This window comes from Corvus moneduloides, chromosome 1 (genome assembly GCF_009650955.1).
Source record: "Corvus moneduloides isolate bCorMon1 chromosome 1, bCorMon1.pri, whole genome shotgun sequence".
NCBI classification, from domain to species: domain Eukaryota; kingdom Metazoa; phylum Chordata; class Aves; order Passeriformes; family Corvidae; genus Corvus; species Corvus moneduloides.
The window spans coordinates 126,660,882-126,678,400 of NC_045476.1; the positions used below are offsets into that span (position 1 = coordinate 126,660,882).

The window sequence follows — 17,519 nt, forward strand, 5'->3', positions numbered from 1 at the left end:
CTAAACTTTGTTGTCTTAGTTGTCAAGACAAGTAGTGGAGGTGCAGCCTCTCCCAGCTAGTGAGGGAACTGGTATGACAGTAAACCCCCAGAACACCTCAGTCACATCGACCATACCTCAGCTCCAGCCTTGAGCTCCGCTGCCCTACTAAATTGCTATCTGTCTTTTAGCAATGGGAAAAGTTGAGCCAGCTTATTTTGGAAACCTGTCCCTTCCCTTTAAGTTTCAGATTTTTAAGCTGTTTTCAAAAGAATCTGAAAATGGTGATGAAATTAGAAATTCGTGTGGGAAAATTTCTGTTGAGAAAAAAATTCTTGTTGAGAAAAACAGCCTCCTTATAATCAAATTGTTTCTGGTATAACATTTTGAGGTGCTCACATGCACATAACTCCACGTGAAACCATCTTTCACAGAATCTAGGCTAGTTTGGTGGCCACTGATGGCTACAGGGATTTTGGATGTGGGCAAACATTGGCAGTATGGGCTCTTCATATCTGTGCAAAACCAGCTTTTAAATGTGCATAGCTGCCTGTTTCCTTCCCTTTATTCTGATTATTTCTGTCCAATCAATTACCCAAATCACAGCCTGTGTTAGGGATTGCTTTTTCAATTGCACAGAGATAAAAACTTTGTGGTGGTCACTGCTTCTTGGGGGCTCTGTTGGGTGAAATATTAGACATAAGAACACCAGCGCTCAGATGTTTCCCCTATTCAGTCCATATTGCTCATGGCATAAAGAAAACAGAACTTAGTATTTCCTCTGCCATGATCATGAATTATAAGGTTTTTAACTTCTGCCTGCACTGCCTGCAAGGTGTTATAATTTAGAACAGAGTAGCAATTTGAGGAGGAAAGACATGCCTCCTACCTCTTTCTTTTCTTTAGATTCCCCTCAACCCCCACACCACCCCTGCTAATGTATTCTGTGGGCTTTAGGGATGAGACAAATTACTCTGTGCTGGTGACAAGAGCAAAATAAATGAGACTTAGCTGTGCAGTAAGGTCTCTCTGCATAGCCTGATGGTGAAAACACTTCTTAGTGGGGAAGGAGTGGTACTGTATGCTTGGCATCCTGCTTCCAGGGCTCCTTCAGTGGTTTCATGCTGTCACTGTATATAAAATAAAGAGCGAGCCCTGCAGGCAAGAAACACAAGCAGCTCTCCCAGTTTTGTATAAGTGCTATAAGCAATAGACTGTAGACTCACGTTTCTGCTTGTGCTCTGTTTTTGACTCATGAAATACAAATTTTTATTTTTTTGCCTGTGACACAGCTTCAAAGAGAAGCTCTTTCCCTTGGTATCCTAATGGATAGGAAGTGGGAGGAGAGGAATGAATAACTCAGCAGGCAGCAGGAGAAGAAATTGAACTTTATTTTTCTGTGTTTGTGGTGGGTGCCTTAGCCACAGTAATCCAAGGAAAGACTAATAATTTTTTTTATGTGTAACTCTGTCTATGGTGACTATACACATGTGCACCTTTGGGAATATACTTGTGGCCACTGTGCTATTTTTTGGGAGCCCAGACCTGCCTGATGGATGTACTCAGAACTTGCTCGGCAGATATCAGGGAGATGCACGTGAAGGCAAACTTTTTATCTGATCCAGTTTAGGCATGAGTTGAACACCAAGCCTTTTAGCATGAGTCTGGTGGCAAAGTGTTGCAGCGGGGATTACTGCAACAAGCATATTTCAAACCAGGAGTCCCGTGGAAACGAAGTATATATGGACAGATTTGTGGTAGATGTTTCAGAGATGTTTATTTCTCCAGCTGCATGGCCGGGGCTCCGCTCAGGAACCCCGCAGTCACAGGACCCGAGGGTCCTTGGCCACACCAGGGAACACAAAACAACCAATGGGGAATGAGATTGACCAGGGGCAGGGAGACCCCGTGTGTCCCCTCAGGGCCCATCTCCCAGGGCTCCATGGCAGGGGGGCGGCCCCAACACAAAGTGTAATGGTTGTGTTCATTTATGCTCCAATATTACGTTTTTCAGGCATTTAAGGTGCTGATCTGAAAATTTATCCCAACAGTGAGTTTAAGAAGGGACAGATACTAAACAGGTTCATTCATATCTGTGCTGCAGTATCCATATCTGTACTGCAGGCTTTTGTCTTTCAGATAGCTCTAGGTGTTTCAAAGCAACATAAAATTGCATAAAGGCATCCATGTCTTTCAGTGACCCACCAGTGTGAAGTGAATGTCCTCAATACCCACTCTGGGCAAGCTCCCTGCTCCCTATACCAGCACATTCTCATGTGCCTAGGGAAGAAGCCAGGCAGTGACATTGTGGATGTTAGTGACCCATTAGACTTTTCTGTCACGTTAACCAGGGTTATTGTGACCACTGGTCCTCCCAAAGAGTTCACCCATGGCCAAGGGCTGTTTTGAGTAGGTAAGTATATGGTTTGCACACAGCTGCCCTGTTTCAGAGCCAAGGACACTTTAATGGAGAGAATCCTAAGCCAGCTGCCTTCAGTGCTGGGAGTGTAATAGGACACACTCAATTTATTGGTGCAGGTGAAGACCAAAGCTGCAGGAGAGTTTCAGTGAATGTCAGGGCAGAGGTAGCACTAAGCAAATCCTACTCTGATTTGACAGCTCCATCCTCTGCTTGCTTGGTAATGTCAGGGCTCCAGGAAGAAGACACATTGTCTCTGAAAACTGGTGGTCTGTGAATTTTTTAGCTGTTTTGATGACCCAGAAGATTTCCATTTGTAATGGGAATGAAAAAGTGTCTGGCTCTGGTCATGGATGTCATAAATGCCTTCCTATGTGATACAGGACTCTCAGCATGTTGTTAGACCATAAACTGTAAATTCTGCCTGTGCCAAGAGCTTTCAAAACTCTTCACTTACCATCATTCACATGGGATTTGGGGTGCCCTTGTACAGTACTGTGTGATTTTTCATTTATATATTCTGGGCCTGATCTTCAGCTGATAAAATCAGTATAACTTCACTGATTTCAAAGGAGCTGCACCAACCTGATGATTCAATTTTTGTTCATTTCATTGTTTAGATTTATCATATTTATTAACCTCAGCATAGAGAATGTGGTTTTCATGTCTGCTGTAAGGAAGGCTTTTGTACAGAAAAAATGGATTCTGCTCTCCGTGACACTTAGCCCCATCTTGTAGGTGAAGATTGAATCTGCCTACAATGTGTAAAATGAAATGGTTTATGTGAAATACCCAGATACGATAATACTTTGGTTGGTATTCATACAGCCATGCTTGCTCCATCTGTCTCAGTTATAAATATTGTAAGTGCATATTTCAGTAAATTTTAGGGTTTGTAACAATGTAGTAAAATCAAGTAGATGTTAATAAATTCTAGCAAGCACAGAAACTCAGTTGTTTCTCAGTGGGCTTCTATTTAGCTGCTCAAGAATGTCTTGCTACAGCTGCAAAAATATTGAACTAAGTTTAAACTTCGACAAATATGCTGCTAATAAAGTTGATTCTTCTATGTTTAGAACAGTGGACTGGATTGTCAAAAATGAGTAGCAAATGTATTTGCAGTAGAATTTTATATCTGGCTTTTTGTTTTTTCTTTTTTTGCCTAGTGTTCAGAAATGCAGATTTACATAAGAATCCCATGCTGCTGCACGGATGAAGGTTGAAGTTTCTTAGCTTCCTCCTTTTCCACACCCAACTAAATCCAGACCCAAAATACCATGAGGACAGTGGGACAAGAGCTATTAGGCTGCCACCATTTCTTTCTGATTTGTAGTTGCACAAAAGTAATGTAACAGCTTTTGAAGAGCACAGATGGCTCATTTGGCTGTTGGTTTTGAAGAAGTTTGCTCTGAGGTCTTCCAACATTTTCTGCTGCCTTTCACCCCCTGAGCCTACATCTGTGCCTTGGGTAGTGAGGAGCTCCCAGCATTCTTCCTTACTTCCTGCATAAGGAACTCCTGGCATCATAGTGGCCATGTCTGGGACTCATCTGGGCCTGCTCTGCTCTTTTGGGCTTTTAGGAATGGACTGAGGAACTTGCAGTCGAGTCTAGTTGAGACTAAATCTAACAAAACGGACATGGCGAATGGAGGGAGCATGATGGTATTTCAGAAGCAATAGCAAGGTTTGCATAGCTTTGCTCACTCACTGGTGAAGCCTGGTGCAAATAAGAAAATGTCAAGTGTTCTGTCCAACCGATAATTAAAAAGTGTTCTGTTTCTGTGTTTTCTTACAGCTGGCAGCATTAGAGAGACAAATCTTTGACTTCCTTGGTTTCCAGTGGGCTCCTATCCTTGGCAATTTTCTACAAATAATAGTTGTCATTTTGGGTTTGTTTGGAACCATCCAATTTAGGCCTCGATATATAGTCGTGGTAAGTCTCATTTATTTTATATATATATTTTTTTGTTTTGTTTTGTTTTGTTTTGCAATTGGTTTTAAAACCTGTCATATTGCAAAGCAGAATTTTCTTGGTTTCAAAACACCAGATGGTATTTTTGTAGAAACTGTAGAGGTCTTCATGTATTTTTGCAAATTTAGGACTACTAAGTGGGTTTTTTGAGATTTTGGACGTTATCAGAAACAGGTTATCTGGAGAAAGTGCTGCCAAAACTATCACTATGGTACAAGTCAATTAGACTATGTGTAAATAAATAAATGAAATACAAATTTTTGTTCTTTTTGCAGCAGACAAGCAGATTTGATGGCGTTTAAAAAAAATATTTGCAATGGTCAAGTTATATTTAGCTACATCTTTCTCTTAATCAGGGAGAAGCAAGGATTGTAGAAATTTCTTTGGTCCTGTGACCCATGGGTTCCAAAGAAGTCTTCTTCTTACTTACGTGTAATTTTGTCAAGACCTGTATTTTTGGCTTTGACCCTGAATTATTGTAAATTCTCTCTGATGCATGTAACTTGAAGCTTCACAGTTTTTTTCCCACGTTCTCAATATAGCCAGGAATAAAAAGAAATTTCAAAGCTGTGAAGTAAACTGCCAACAAAAAAAATCTCTGTTCCTCCCCTGTGTTCTCTCCTGAATGGATGAATATTATGTCTTTACCTGGTAATGGCTGTATTTGGAACATTGTGGTTGTGTTGTCAGTAATGGATTTTAAGAGGCTAACGTTATCTTTCTTTTTCCTCACAGAGGAATGAAATAAATGTCTACTGGGGAAAACCCATTAAACAAATACTTAAAAAGCTTCATCTTTTCCAGTCAAGCCTGGAATTCTGTAATTCTTTGTCATGTGAACAAAGTATGCATCCAAGGTTATACTCATGTTAGCTAAGCTTACAAGCAGACTATAATGAATTGAAAGTGGATTTATATAAAAAATAACACTTTTGTCTATTATCTGTGGTTGAAGAACTGGGCATCCGGGTATTGATGACTCGCCTTTTTGCTTCATGCACTCCATTTTATACATAAGAAGCGAGTGTAAGCATCTGTAAAATTATGTGGGAAATTCATGTCTGAAGTGCAACACTGCAAAATTTTTTGCCCCTCAGGTTCAGTACTCTGCTCAATGATGCAAGCTCTGTTTTAATTATCAAATTAAATGCAACAGATGTTGACTGTTTCTAGATCTTTTCCAATGTAATTGAACATTTTAGGCTATATGAAAGTTGTCTTAAAGTAGAGGTAGAAAACTCATAATTAAAGAAAGAAACACCTCCTCAGCAAGATGCTTTATGCTGATTTAACTGAACTCATATTCTGATTTATCTTTAAGCATATATTTAAGAGCTCTAGCTACAGCTGATGCCGATACTCATTAGTGGGGAAGATCAAGGCTTTAGAGCCCAGCTGGTCAGAGCATGGTGTTAATAATGTCGTAAGTCGCAGGTTCGATCCCTGTACGGGCTGTTCACTGAGGAGCTGGACTCAATGATTCTTGTGTGTCCCTTCCAACTCAGAATATTCTGTGATTACCCACTTCTTCATCCCATCACTGCCTCTCTGAGCAATCTGTGATTGTGTCCTTACTAACATAGGGTTTACAGTGAAGTAGGAGTAGTTTGAGCCAGATGATGAAGTCTGAAGGGTGTCTGTAACACAAGGTATCTGTAACCAACCTCACAACTCAACACCAGCAGAAGAGGGTGTCTGTCATGTCTTCCTGTTCCCACTGTTCCCTACTGAACACTTCCCCAGATCCTCACCCCCACTTCTGGCAGGAGTTAACTGGACCTGTCAGTAAGTTCCATTTCTAAGCTGTCAGAAAACCAACCTGGCAAGAAGTAGAGAGTTTTTAGCTAAACTGGTAACCTGAATCCAGTCTGTGAGGTTCCCAATGGTTACCAGGGCTGGCATAAGGCAGGGACTGGGACTTCATGTTTATGAGCAGCAGTGTGGAGGTGGAGGGGAAAGGAGGAGTTGCAAGACTTTTCTTGTTGCTAGCTCCAAACTTGTCAGTTCAGCCTTGTCCTCAGGTTGAATTCAGTGGATACCTCAAGGCAGCATAAGCAATACTGCCTTTGCTCAGCTGCTGCCTTCAGTCCCTGTGCTGTTCCTCTGTTTGCACCAGCACGGGCACCAGTTCAGCCACTTGGTAAACTGTCAAACCAGAACAGATCCAGGTGAAAAGCAATTACTTTCTTTACTGGTGTTAATTAAGTGTAGGTCAGCTCTTTTATGTGTTTTGCTTGTTCCAGCAGAAGGGAAGAGATGGGAGAGGGGAAGTGGGAAAAAGTCACCAGAGGAAGGAGAGAAGTGCATGGAGTGCAGGATTGCAGCAGTGCAGGATTGCAGCAGCTTAAAGTCCTTGTTGAGCTGTAGCCTGAGGATCTTCCAGGCTACACCCAACACATGCTCCCCAGAAACCGTGCTACCCAGAGCTCTCCCAACCACAGCTTAGCTTTGTCCACTGTCCTCAAAAGCCCCAGAAGGAGTCAGTGGTACTGAAAGTAAAGACCCCTACCAGTGCCAGCTGCATACTGGCTGTATTCACTAAGGCAGAAGTGATGGTCCACCTGTTACAGCAGTAAACTTTTACTGCTAACTTTAAATATAAAGTCTGTTTAATGCAAATTTTCAGTAGAATCCTGAACTTCAGTATTAAACACAATGCAGAGAGATTCTTACCCAGGCTCTGAGTAGTGAATTAGGCTTCAAATTCATTGAGAAGCTTCATGGCCTTCCATGTCCATAGCTGCACTTTCAGCCACATCTAAGCCCCTGGATTTGTTAGTGGTTGGTGTCCCAAGAATTTGGTACTGTGTCTGTATAAATACTGTGGCTGAATAAATATTTTGGTCATGCTTTTATGTACTCTGATTGATGAAACTTCTGATTTAACCCAGTTTAGCTGGAAAAGTAACTAACTGCTTCAAGAAAATTATGTTTAGTATCAATTGTCTTTTCCATAAGACTTCCCTGGAAATCGACTCAACTAATGCAGATGATCCCATCACAATATAAAAAAATTGAAGTAAAGAGAGAATCATGTCAGGTACAATGGTTTACTTCTGTAAACTGTGTCCACAAAATTATTCTGGCACATGTGAGCACAAATTGTTCTCATGATAATCTGTCATACTCTGGTGGTGATCTTGACTTCATCTGACCAGCTCTAGAGTCATTGTTTAACCTCAAGAGAATGTTTTTAATCTGTCTTCCATGCAATGAAATCTGTGCCTGAAGGTTTCCCTGACAAGTGAAGTTACACAAAAGCTTTCACTTTGTCATCCTGTGCTGCGTATGTCATGTTCTGTCTCCTCAAATTTTAATATATGTAAGGAATGGGAAAGTAAGTGAATAAATATAATACATGTAGGGCCATAACTTGAAGCACATCTATACTGCAGTCAAATATGAAACTGCTTCTGCAGGCACAACTGAGCAGGCTTTTGTTGCAGGTATGTAGAGCCAAGGAGTTTAGTGAGGGTTGCAACAGAAAACGATAAACACAATAGCAGTTGCATGCTTCTGACTCTTCCACTGCATTTGAACCCAGGCTGGCCAGTTTATCACGAGGATTTAGTGACCACATAAGCTGCAGCATAAGCATAGCCATTGTAGATTAAAAGTCTGAATAAAGAAATTAGTTTGAGTGATACAAAATTTGCCATGAGAGCTTTCTATCAAAAAAATGCCCCACTATCTAAGAGCTGCCATGCAGTGGCTGATACATGAGGCATCTCTGTGGAATAGAATTGTCATTCCAAATAGTTAAAGATAGTGGTTCATGTTCACTGTCTACAGTCCTTCAGATACAGGACTATATGGATGGTGATTCTGAAATAAATCTGGAATTTCACTTCCTCATACCTAAAATTCCAAATCCTCAGAGCTTAGGAAACAGAGAGAGGGAGTGACAGCATTGACTCCAAGTGTCCTAATTAGTTTAAATCCAATAATTATTTCTAATAGGTTTTGCATTAATTAGCAATTTAGATAAATGTTGTGAACAATCTGTCCTGTCACTAAGCAGGTGTGCTATTTTCAGTATTTGAATATTTTGTGACTGATTTAAATCAGTGCAAAGTTCCCAGGGGACATAAAAGTGCAGAGCTGATTCCTAATTTTCCCATATTAGCTCATTTGAAACTTACCCAAACATTTGCAAAGAAGAAAGAAGCAGCTGAATTTCAGTTCTAACCATGCTGTTACACTCTTGTCATGAAGCTCCAGAGCTCTTCTGTGATCCATTTCCTTGTTCATGCTTTTCCTTTCTTAATAGATCTTGCTATCACCAGCAAGATTTTCGGGCTGTTAAAATTGATTAATGATGATGACAGGATACTTGTTAAAGTTGAGGATTTTCCCCCTCTCCTACTTCTGATATGGGACTTCAGAAAGCTTCTAAATGATGAGTCATACAGTTAAAACTGCACAAGCCAGGCCCAAAACTGAAAAAAAATGTGTTAATGAATAGTGAGAGATGAAAATAATACACTTAAATAGGGAGAATCTATGGTGGAAATCTCTGCTTTACTTGCCTTAATGTGTTCCATTAAATAATACGTGTATAGACACTGGATAAAGTTGAAAAGCCAGCAGAGAGTTTCTTAAAAAACCCCAAACAAATAAAAAAACAGAACAGCAGAAGAAAGGCTGTATAGGATATTTTATACAGTATTCAAGCAAATGTTATACAGACAGTGAAAACACATGTGAAATATTTAGGCTTCCAAAATTACTCGTTGAATCTCCTTCCTGGTAAGTGTTGTGTTGTTACTGCTCCATTGTGTTGATTTATGTCACTTCCCATGCCATCTTTCATAAATATGCCTAGTAAGGTTCTGCAAGTACTGATGCCAGGTGTTACAGGGGGATGATTTGATGACTCAGTAGTTGCTTCTTTCCCTTGAAGTGTCCCCGAGCCAACATTCATTCCCTCTAATGCCATGACACTGTCAGAGTAGTTGCTGCACTTCAGATTTAAATATACTCTTGAGATAGTTTATTCATTAAAGCTAAACTTATCCCACAATCCTAGTATTATTCAAACTTAGAAATTTTCCTTTTTTTTTTTTACCAGTTGTTTTTGTGACATTGTGTCCATCCAATGCAAATGTTTTAACTCTAGAAATGTTTATATTTCACTGATACATGAAATGTATCTCTGCATTGGTTTTAATATGACTGTAGAGTCGAAAGAGGTATAGAAATCTCACTGTTGTAGAGAGGCTGGCATTATGAAAGGGGACCTGAAAGGAACCTACTAGGCTAGACAGTAACTTATTAGACATTTAACCTGTAAGGTTCAGTGAGTACTCCCTCCACATTATTTATAAGACTTCAAATACTTCCTCACACCACATAGTATTCAATCTTTAGTGCAAAAGACCAAAAGCAAGCAAAGATTTCGTACACCATGGGGAGAAATAAGTGAAGATATGACCTAGTCCTAGGTCCTTCTACTGGAAGGGATCTCTTACAAAAACATCCAGGTGATTTTAAGTGGTGCATCTTATGGGGTATAAAATAAAAAATACCAACTCTTCTTACTGATTCAACCTACGTGGAAAATTTCTTCTTCATGCCAGATATGGTGAGGGTTGTGACACTGAGTATGAGGCCAGCTGATCTGGAGTGGACAGAATGAGGCTGGCCAAAGAACTAGGCAGGAATCACTGGGTGTGGGGAAGTGAGAGTAAGCAGAACGGCAGCATGGACACGATAATGTTCAGGACACAGAGTGGGCGAAGTTGAGTGGCAGGTCAGATCATGAAACAGTTCAGATACCTTAGGGAAATGAAACATGAGGGTCCGTGTGGACCTGATGTCTCAGACCTTAACCATTCCTGCACTGAGAGAAAATTGCCAGCATACCTGATGTGTCCCTTCACACAGAGGATGGCAATTTGGGCTGTTGCTCTGCTAGCAAAAAGAAGAAGTCTGCATCATGGATCTAAAAGTTACACCTTTCTTAGTGACTCAAGCAGGTGCTAATGTGATGCCACATAATGGAAGATTGCTTGGTGGGGTTTTTTTAACCTAGAAGGTATATACCTATAAATTTACGCAATGCATATAATGTCAGAATGTGTTACAAATTTTTCAGAAAGAACCACTCAAAAATTTAGGAAAGTTGCTATTAAAGCCTTTCTGTGCAGTCTTACTATGATCCTTTTATATATTTGCAGATTCAAACTAGACAGACACCTACTAATTCTTATATTGTTGCCTCAGTTTCAGTAGAAAGGACAAACATTTGGGGGTTTTCTGGTGATCACAGATGTAGAATAGAAACTTGACTTTCAGAAAACAGAAGACACTGGGTCGAATGAGGCATATGCTCTCAAGAAAAAAAGGATTGCTTTTGCTGTGAAGCCTGTGCTGAGTAGCTGAGTTTTATCTCTGCTCTCAACCACTGAAACCTCTTTTGACACAAAGCGAGTCACTTTAACCAAACTTGTCACATGCTTTGTTTTCCCCCTGTGTTCTGGGTTGTTGTCTTGAGACCTCGTGGTCTGATTTGCACAAGTGCTGCATGCTCAGCCACAGGGAGCTGAACACTGAGTTTATAAACTGAGTGTATAACCTCAAGCATTCTGAAAAATGAACTCTTAAGGACGTCAAGTTGGATGCTTATAATGTATGAATACTTCTGAATGTAATCTCTGCATGTATCAGAACATCATTTACATTCTGAGAGCTGTGTCATTCCCTTATAACATAAAATAAATTAGTTAATGTTTGTGCAGCTCTCACACATTACAGCGATGAGCATCTTAGTAAACCTCATGAGGAAATTAATATTCTTTCCTCAGAGCAGGGTCTGAACAACAAGCAGGAAAGAAGTATTGTGCTAGCTGTTCATGAAATGTGTTAGGGGAGGTAAGATCTTTTAAAATGAAAATATATCTGTGATGATTTAATTAATGTTTGCATTATATTGCACAACCACAAAATAAAAGAGTTAGTTGGCATACACAGCCCAAATTCTGACATTTCCTAATTTTGCTTTCTTGCCTTTGCTATCTTATAATCTTTCCTTAAGTACCTTTGAAACTATGGAAGAAAAAATTTTCTCCTTGCATATCCAAGAAGACAATAACTTCCCTACTTTAAAAAAATATATAGTACTAATTACTGAATATATTGTACTTATTATGTTTACAAAGCAAATGGATCTCAAATTTAAATTTCTGCAACTAGTGCGAGTGTAGGAAGAGCCTCTCCATACACAGCAGCTGGGTTTCAAGGGGCACACCTGCTCTGCACATGCACTCCTCTTCCAGTAATCCTCATGGTGGATCAGGAACCAAACCAGTCCTAACTGTGTAAAACAGCAAAGCCTGGCCTGGGAAAGCAGATTCAGACAGTTTTTGCCTGCACAGTACAGAGTTGTCATTGGTGCCCATGGGACAGAATGAGGCCATTAAGAGATTTGGCTTGGCCTGGCAGATCAAATAGAATTCCTTTTGTTGTAATGACAGATTTAGTTCATGGAGAGACAAAAAAATTCTTTCTTAAAAAGGAGAATTCTTCCAAATAGGCTCAATTTTGCTTTTTACATGAAACTAGGATTATATGAGTTGTTCATTAATTTTGAACACTCTGCACGTAATGTTCTGAATATAAATATTAGAAAATCAGTAGTTGATGATGAGCTACTACAAAGTCAACAAATGTAGTAAAATGTGATATACTCTAAGTTAGTCATATGAGTAGTACAGACCTCATATTGCTCACAGGCCACAACAATTTTGTCTATTTTATAATAACTCAGCCTTCAGTTGCCACACTGCCCTTCTCTGTAAGACGGAGGAAATGACCTAGGAATGTTACTCTTGTTTTGTTTATTAATGACCTACTTCTTGGGCCATACCAATTGCCTAACTGCCTACATACCTCAGAAGAAACTATATTAAAGCAGTTGACATTGTGGTGAACAGAAATGGCCCTGTGCAGGGGGGGAGTAATAAAGGAGGGGAAAAATTCAACCCTCTTCACCTGAACCTTTCATTATACGTGACAGGGAGTGGAACAAAGAGGGGAACATAACCTAAAACTGCCCAAGAATGGCAAACTGATGGCACCTGTGAAATGCATTGTAGATTAGTATGTGGAGCTTTAATGATTATATTGAAGCAAAACAATAGATACTAACCCTCATCTGACCACAGCTAACTAGAGTTGCAAAAGCTCTTAGCAGCAGTTCTCCACGATGAAGGTAAAGTGGCAGTGCTGCTGCTCATTGCATTGTTGTGGTGGATGTAGCTCCTGTCTGGCTGCATGGACACTTGGCCCATCAGGATGAAATGCTCCTGAGGTGGAGTGCCTGGAGAGTACACTGGGACTAGAGTACAGCTCTATGTCAGTAAACAGTGCATCTGTAAAGAAATGGTGCCAGTCTGTTGTGCTGACAGTTAAAATGCAAAAGATGATTTAAAGTAGACGAATTAATGTCACGTTCATGCTGTGGGTGGTGTATGAGTTCAGTACAATGCTGGAGAACCCAGAACAGGTATGGATACATTCAACAGTTAAGCAAGCTTTGTAGGACCAGGTTCATGGCAAAAGGCTTGGAGAAGTAGTGAGCTAATTTTAATGTAATTAAACTACGTTTTACTGTGGAAGACTCTCAAGAGATCAGATTTACATGTTACTTTTTGGTTTAAAAAGAGAAAAATCTGGATTACCAGACCAATAGATCTTCTGTTTTGTTTGGTTGTGGGGTTTTTTTCTTGCACCTTTCCTCATAGTATTTAAATGTTATTTCAATAATATTTACTTATTTAAGGTATTGTGCTTATCTGATATTTCCTTTAACAGAGCTAAATTATGATTTTAAAATGACTCAGAGTTGTCCCAAAGCCAGTGTTTAAATCAGCATTTTGGGCTTAATTGATATCAGTAGGATAGTGTAAAACTGTAAAGAATAAATCTTTTTTATTGGTATTTATTTAGTACAGCAATGAATATTGGATTTGTAATTTCCAGTGGTTCTTAGGGGACTTCTGCAGGGGGAGCTCCTTTTCTGAACTCTCTGTGCTTGGCTGTTCCCAGAAGAACAATGTTTATTGATATCAGTTTTTTATTATTGATCTGCTCAGTATGAAGCTATTTCATCTTCACATTTTATTTTTCTCTCTTTTTTGCTCTCATCCGGCTTTGTGTTTAGTACACAGTGTGGACTGCCCTGTGGGTCACCTGGAATGTTTTCATTATCTGCTTCTATTTGGAAGTAGGCGGGCTTTCTAAGGTAGGTCACTTATCCTTTTTCAGGTTTATGGGAGGGTGTTTTGACAGCAGGACTCTCAGATGTTAGAAGACTGGAACCACAGAGGGAAAATGTGGTTGTTTGAACATACAATTTGATCTTCGGAGTTTCCCTCCAACAAGAACTGTAATGTTTGAACTTCTCCCTGCTAGTAAATAGCCACGAGTTTGAAGTACATAAACGCAATGAATCTGAATTACAGTTGCCTTCTGAAGTACCATCTCCAGGTGAGAGGTGGGAAGGTTTTCTGTTGTAAATTTGAGGTCCTTTTTGATTGTTGAAAAGCAGACAATGTCATTTTGGTTGAATTTTCAAGTGTGTATAAAAAGTGTGAATTTCCAAGAGTGCTTTGAAAGCAGATAAAGAAAATTACCAAGAAGGTGAATGTAATAACTTGTTGAGCAAATTGGTCTCACAGTGAGAATGTTAATTCTTTATAAAAAAGAACAAATGGCAAAGGATGACTTTTGTCACATCAGAATAAAACTTTCCTTTACGTGACACTCAGTGCTCTAGGTCACTAATTCTGTATTCAATCCCCTGATTAGAGCAGAAATGTTTGCTGGAATTATCGAGAGACGTGTGCTCGTTCAGGGTAGCACTTTTGTTAGCGTAGGTTATGTTTAACGTTGTATCTGCTGGGAGTTTCATACACCACCTGCTCGTTTTTATCTCTCCAGTTGGACATAGATAATACAGATCTTTGTTTACCACAATCATACTTAAATCAGGCACAGTATGCCCATGGCACATGCTGATCCCAGCATTATTAATAGAATAAATGTCACTGTTTCTGGTTGTAGATCTAGTGATATGAACTGCATCACTGTTAATTCATGCAATGCTTTTGGAGAATGCAGTCCTTTGCAATGTGCTCTGGGAAGACCCTGCTTGAGCAGGGAGGTTGGACCAGATGACCCACTGTGAACCCTCCCAACCTGACCCATTCTGTGATTCTGTGCATTGTGTACTCCCCTCAATTCAGAGTGGAACATTTATGAGCTATGTACTTGCTAGCATTAAAGGTCCTAGCTTTTGGCTGACAACAAACAGAAAACTGGTGAAACCAATTTAATAAGAAATAAAATCTAATTTACTTGGTGGAAATTCCATTAAAATTAAAGCTTTCAGTGGTAGGTTCCTTTGGTGATAAAATTTCATAATGAAAAGCTGCAACAGTTTATTTTTCCTTCAATATCATGTACCTCATGAGAAGTCACAGGGTTGCTGAGGAAATTAGTGCACTTCATAGAGGATCAAAAATAAATGATCCTAATGGTATGTTCTGACTTAAAAATCTATTAAATGAACAGAAGAGCAACACATAGAAATGATGAATAGCCAAATAGTTATTCATTCTCATGATACAAAGAGGTTGTATTCTTTCATTTAGTTGGATTATGTCTATTTTTGTAGTGACTATTATATTTTATGTGTAGCTAATATATTTATCTAAGGGCCTAGTAAGTGAAGAAAAGCTTTTAGTCTGACCCTTGAATTTGTTTGCAAGGGATTCTGATCATATCCTCAGCTAAGAGGTTTATAAATCAGCAGTTATGAAGTCCTTAATCTTTCAGTTTCACTTCTGTGTTTCACTTTTTGCTCTTACTTACCATATATGACAAATCACAATGCAGAGAAATAGTAGCAAATATACTACTTGACAATTGACAAAACTCCCTTTTATTAGTGCATACTTCAGCTAATCTCAGCATTTTTGTGGAATTTTTATCTTGTGCTTTATAATTACATTTGAAAAGTAGTTTCTCAACAAGGTGATAGGCACATTATTTCCATGGAAGTTAACTGGTCTTGTAAAAATTATGCCAAAGGGATGAGTATCGAGGCCAACTTAGCAATGATAGAATTAAGAAACTTTTTCAGTACATCATGGTATTTTGGGTCCATTTGTTGGTCTTTCTGAAAATTGTGCTAGATATGATGAGGCCTTCAAGAGACTAAGGTCTTTTTGCTCCATATGCATAAAATCCTGGGTGTTTACAGTTTGATTAGTATGTCACACCAACTTTAATTGGGACCCACATTTTAACCAAGCTGCTAGTTATAAAAAGTCATCATTTCTTCCATTAATATGTTCCTGTGTTGTCAGGCATGATAGAAAAGTGCTGTTCTCAGAGTACATGGTTGTGGTCGGGAAATCAAACACCATGATAAGCTTTCCAAGTGTGGCCGTTTATTCAGCATTCAAAACTTGGCAGGCAGTATTTGCTTTTTTTTCTTCCTATTGTTCTGTTTTCTGTTAAAAAAGAAAAAGAAGCTGTGTTTCTGAATGAATACAGATTGATTACAGTTTTAAACTGTTGACATACTATCAGGGAAAATTGTAATGCTGTCTAGCAAGTGACTGATTTCTGCTGGTTTGTTTGTTTTTAAGCACTATCATGTTTGCATTCGCTCTGACCAGAATGAGTTAGCTCTTGGTTAAAGTCCTGTGAGTTTATTAGGTCTTCAATCATGAATGCTTCAGAAAATATAACTTGGTACAATAATAAATGGTAATTTTAATTCAATATCTGTGCATGGAGTATGCATACAATACAGACAGACTTTTCAAATGTCATAATAGAAACCCACCATTGCTGAAATTTTGCTTCAATCTTATTCCTGAAGTGGGGAGGAAGATCTCCCTTGAATATCTGCTGTTTGAAATCTGCCATGAAGTTCCACTGCAGTTAATGAAAAATTTGAATGAGAATAAGAAGGATATAGATAATTTAGGCCTGTTTACTGTGAAAGTGTGAAACATTTTTCCTTCAATTACTTTCAGTTATAATTTTCTTGGTAAACTAATTTTTTCTTTTTAAGGAATGATTTGATATTTAGTTTAAAGTTTACAGATTTAGTACGCCGAGAACTTTAAACTTTTCTTGATAAGGAATGATGAAACCAACACTCCCAGTGTCAAATATGATGTATGTGACTTGATCCTTTCCATCCTTTCAGAAAAGAATCTTCATCAGAGTGACTTGAAAATTGTGGCTTTAGTTGAAAACACATTTCTTGTTTTCAAGCAATTAAAAAAAAAAAGGCTATTTTATGCACATCTACGTACCTGAATTCCCACCAAAGTTTGATTTTAATAATCTGGAGGGCCAAACTGGTCAATCTGAGAGGAGGAAGCTGGTGGAGAGGGGTAAGCTGGGAACTGAAATACTACATATATGACTGTAGGAATGTATGGCATGAAGGATTTCATTTGGGTCTCAGTCCTGGCTGCAATTAATATCATGTTGTTTTGCTACATAACGAGAGAAAAGGCTTCACGGAAGAGCTATCTGTGGAAGCACCCTCCAGTAGCTACACTATGGAGATTAAGGCAATCTCCTGAGAAAAGGATGATATGGGTTCAAGTCATCTCGGGTGCGAAAGGGAAATAAATACAGCTCTCCCACAGCTGGCTGTTGTCAGTGGAAGTCTAATGAGCAACTGTTTCCTCTTCAACTGCCTTATAAAAAACATATAGGTCAAGATCCTTTTTCACTTACGTTGCAGATGTGCAAATAAAAATTTAATGGTTTTTGGCGGGCTAAAGAAATTGAACTTGATCAGAAATAAAAGAAATATGTCTATATACACCTTTTTTATTTGTATTAACTTTTTTTTTCTAATTTTAGCAGCGGTGAAACTGCCCATATGAAATAAATGAAATTTGCCTGTCTTTTTAAATTTACTGCTTTTCTGATATTGAAAACATAATTTTTAGTGTTAACCATTCCATATGAGAGAAACAAAGCTGCTATTATAACATGACCTTTTAATTCTCCAGTGCAGGATCCCCGATTGCTACATCCATACGTGAGCTCATTAGTTGTTTTGAACTCATTCTGTGTCTTGAAATGAAAATAGGTTCTAATTATCATATTCCA

General features: G+C 38.9%; 1 protein-coding gene across 3 annotated transcripts in view; it reads left to right on the plus strand.

Moving 5' to 3' along the window:
* Positions 1-17,519, plus strand: part of NKAIN3 (sodium/potassium transporting ATPase interacting 3) — a 353,682-nt gene that overhangs the window by 161,203 nt on the left and 174,960 nt on the right. For all 3 annotated transcript variants that reach the window (XM_032126426.1, XM_032126410.1, XM_032126416.1), the window contains exons 2-3: positions 4,194-4,331; positions 13,534-13,614. In XM_032126426.1, coding sequence (XP_031982317.1) covers positions 4,194-4,331; positions 13,534-13,614 — 219 coding nt within the window. The remainder of the gene's footprint in view (positions 1-4,193; positions 4,332-13,533; positions 13,615-17,519) is intronic.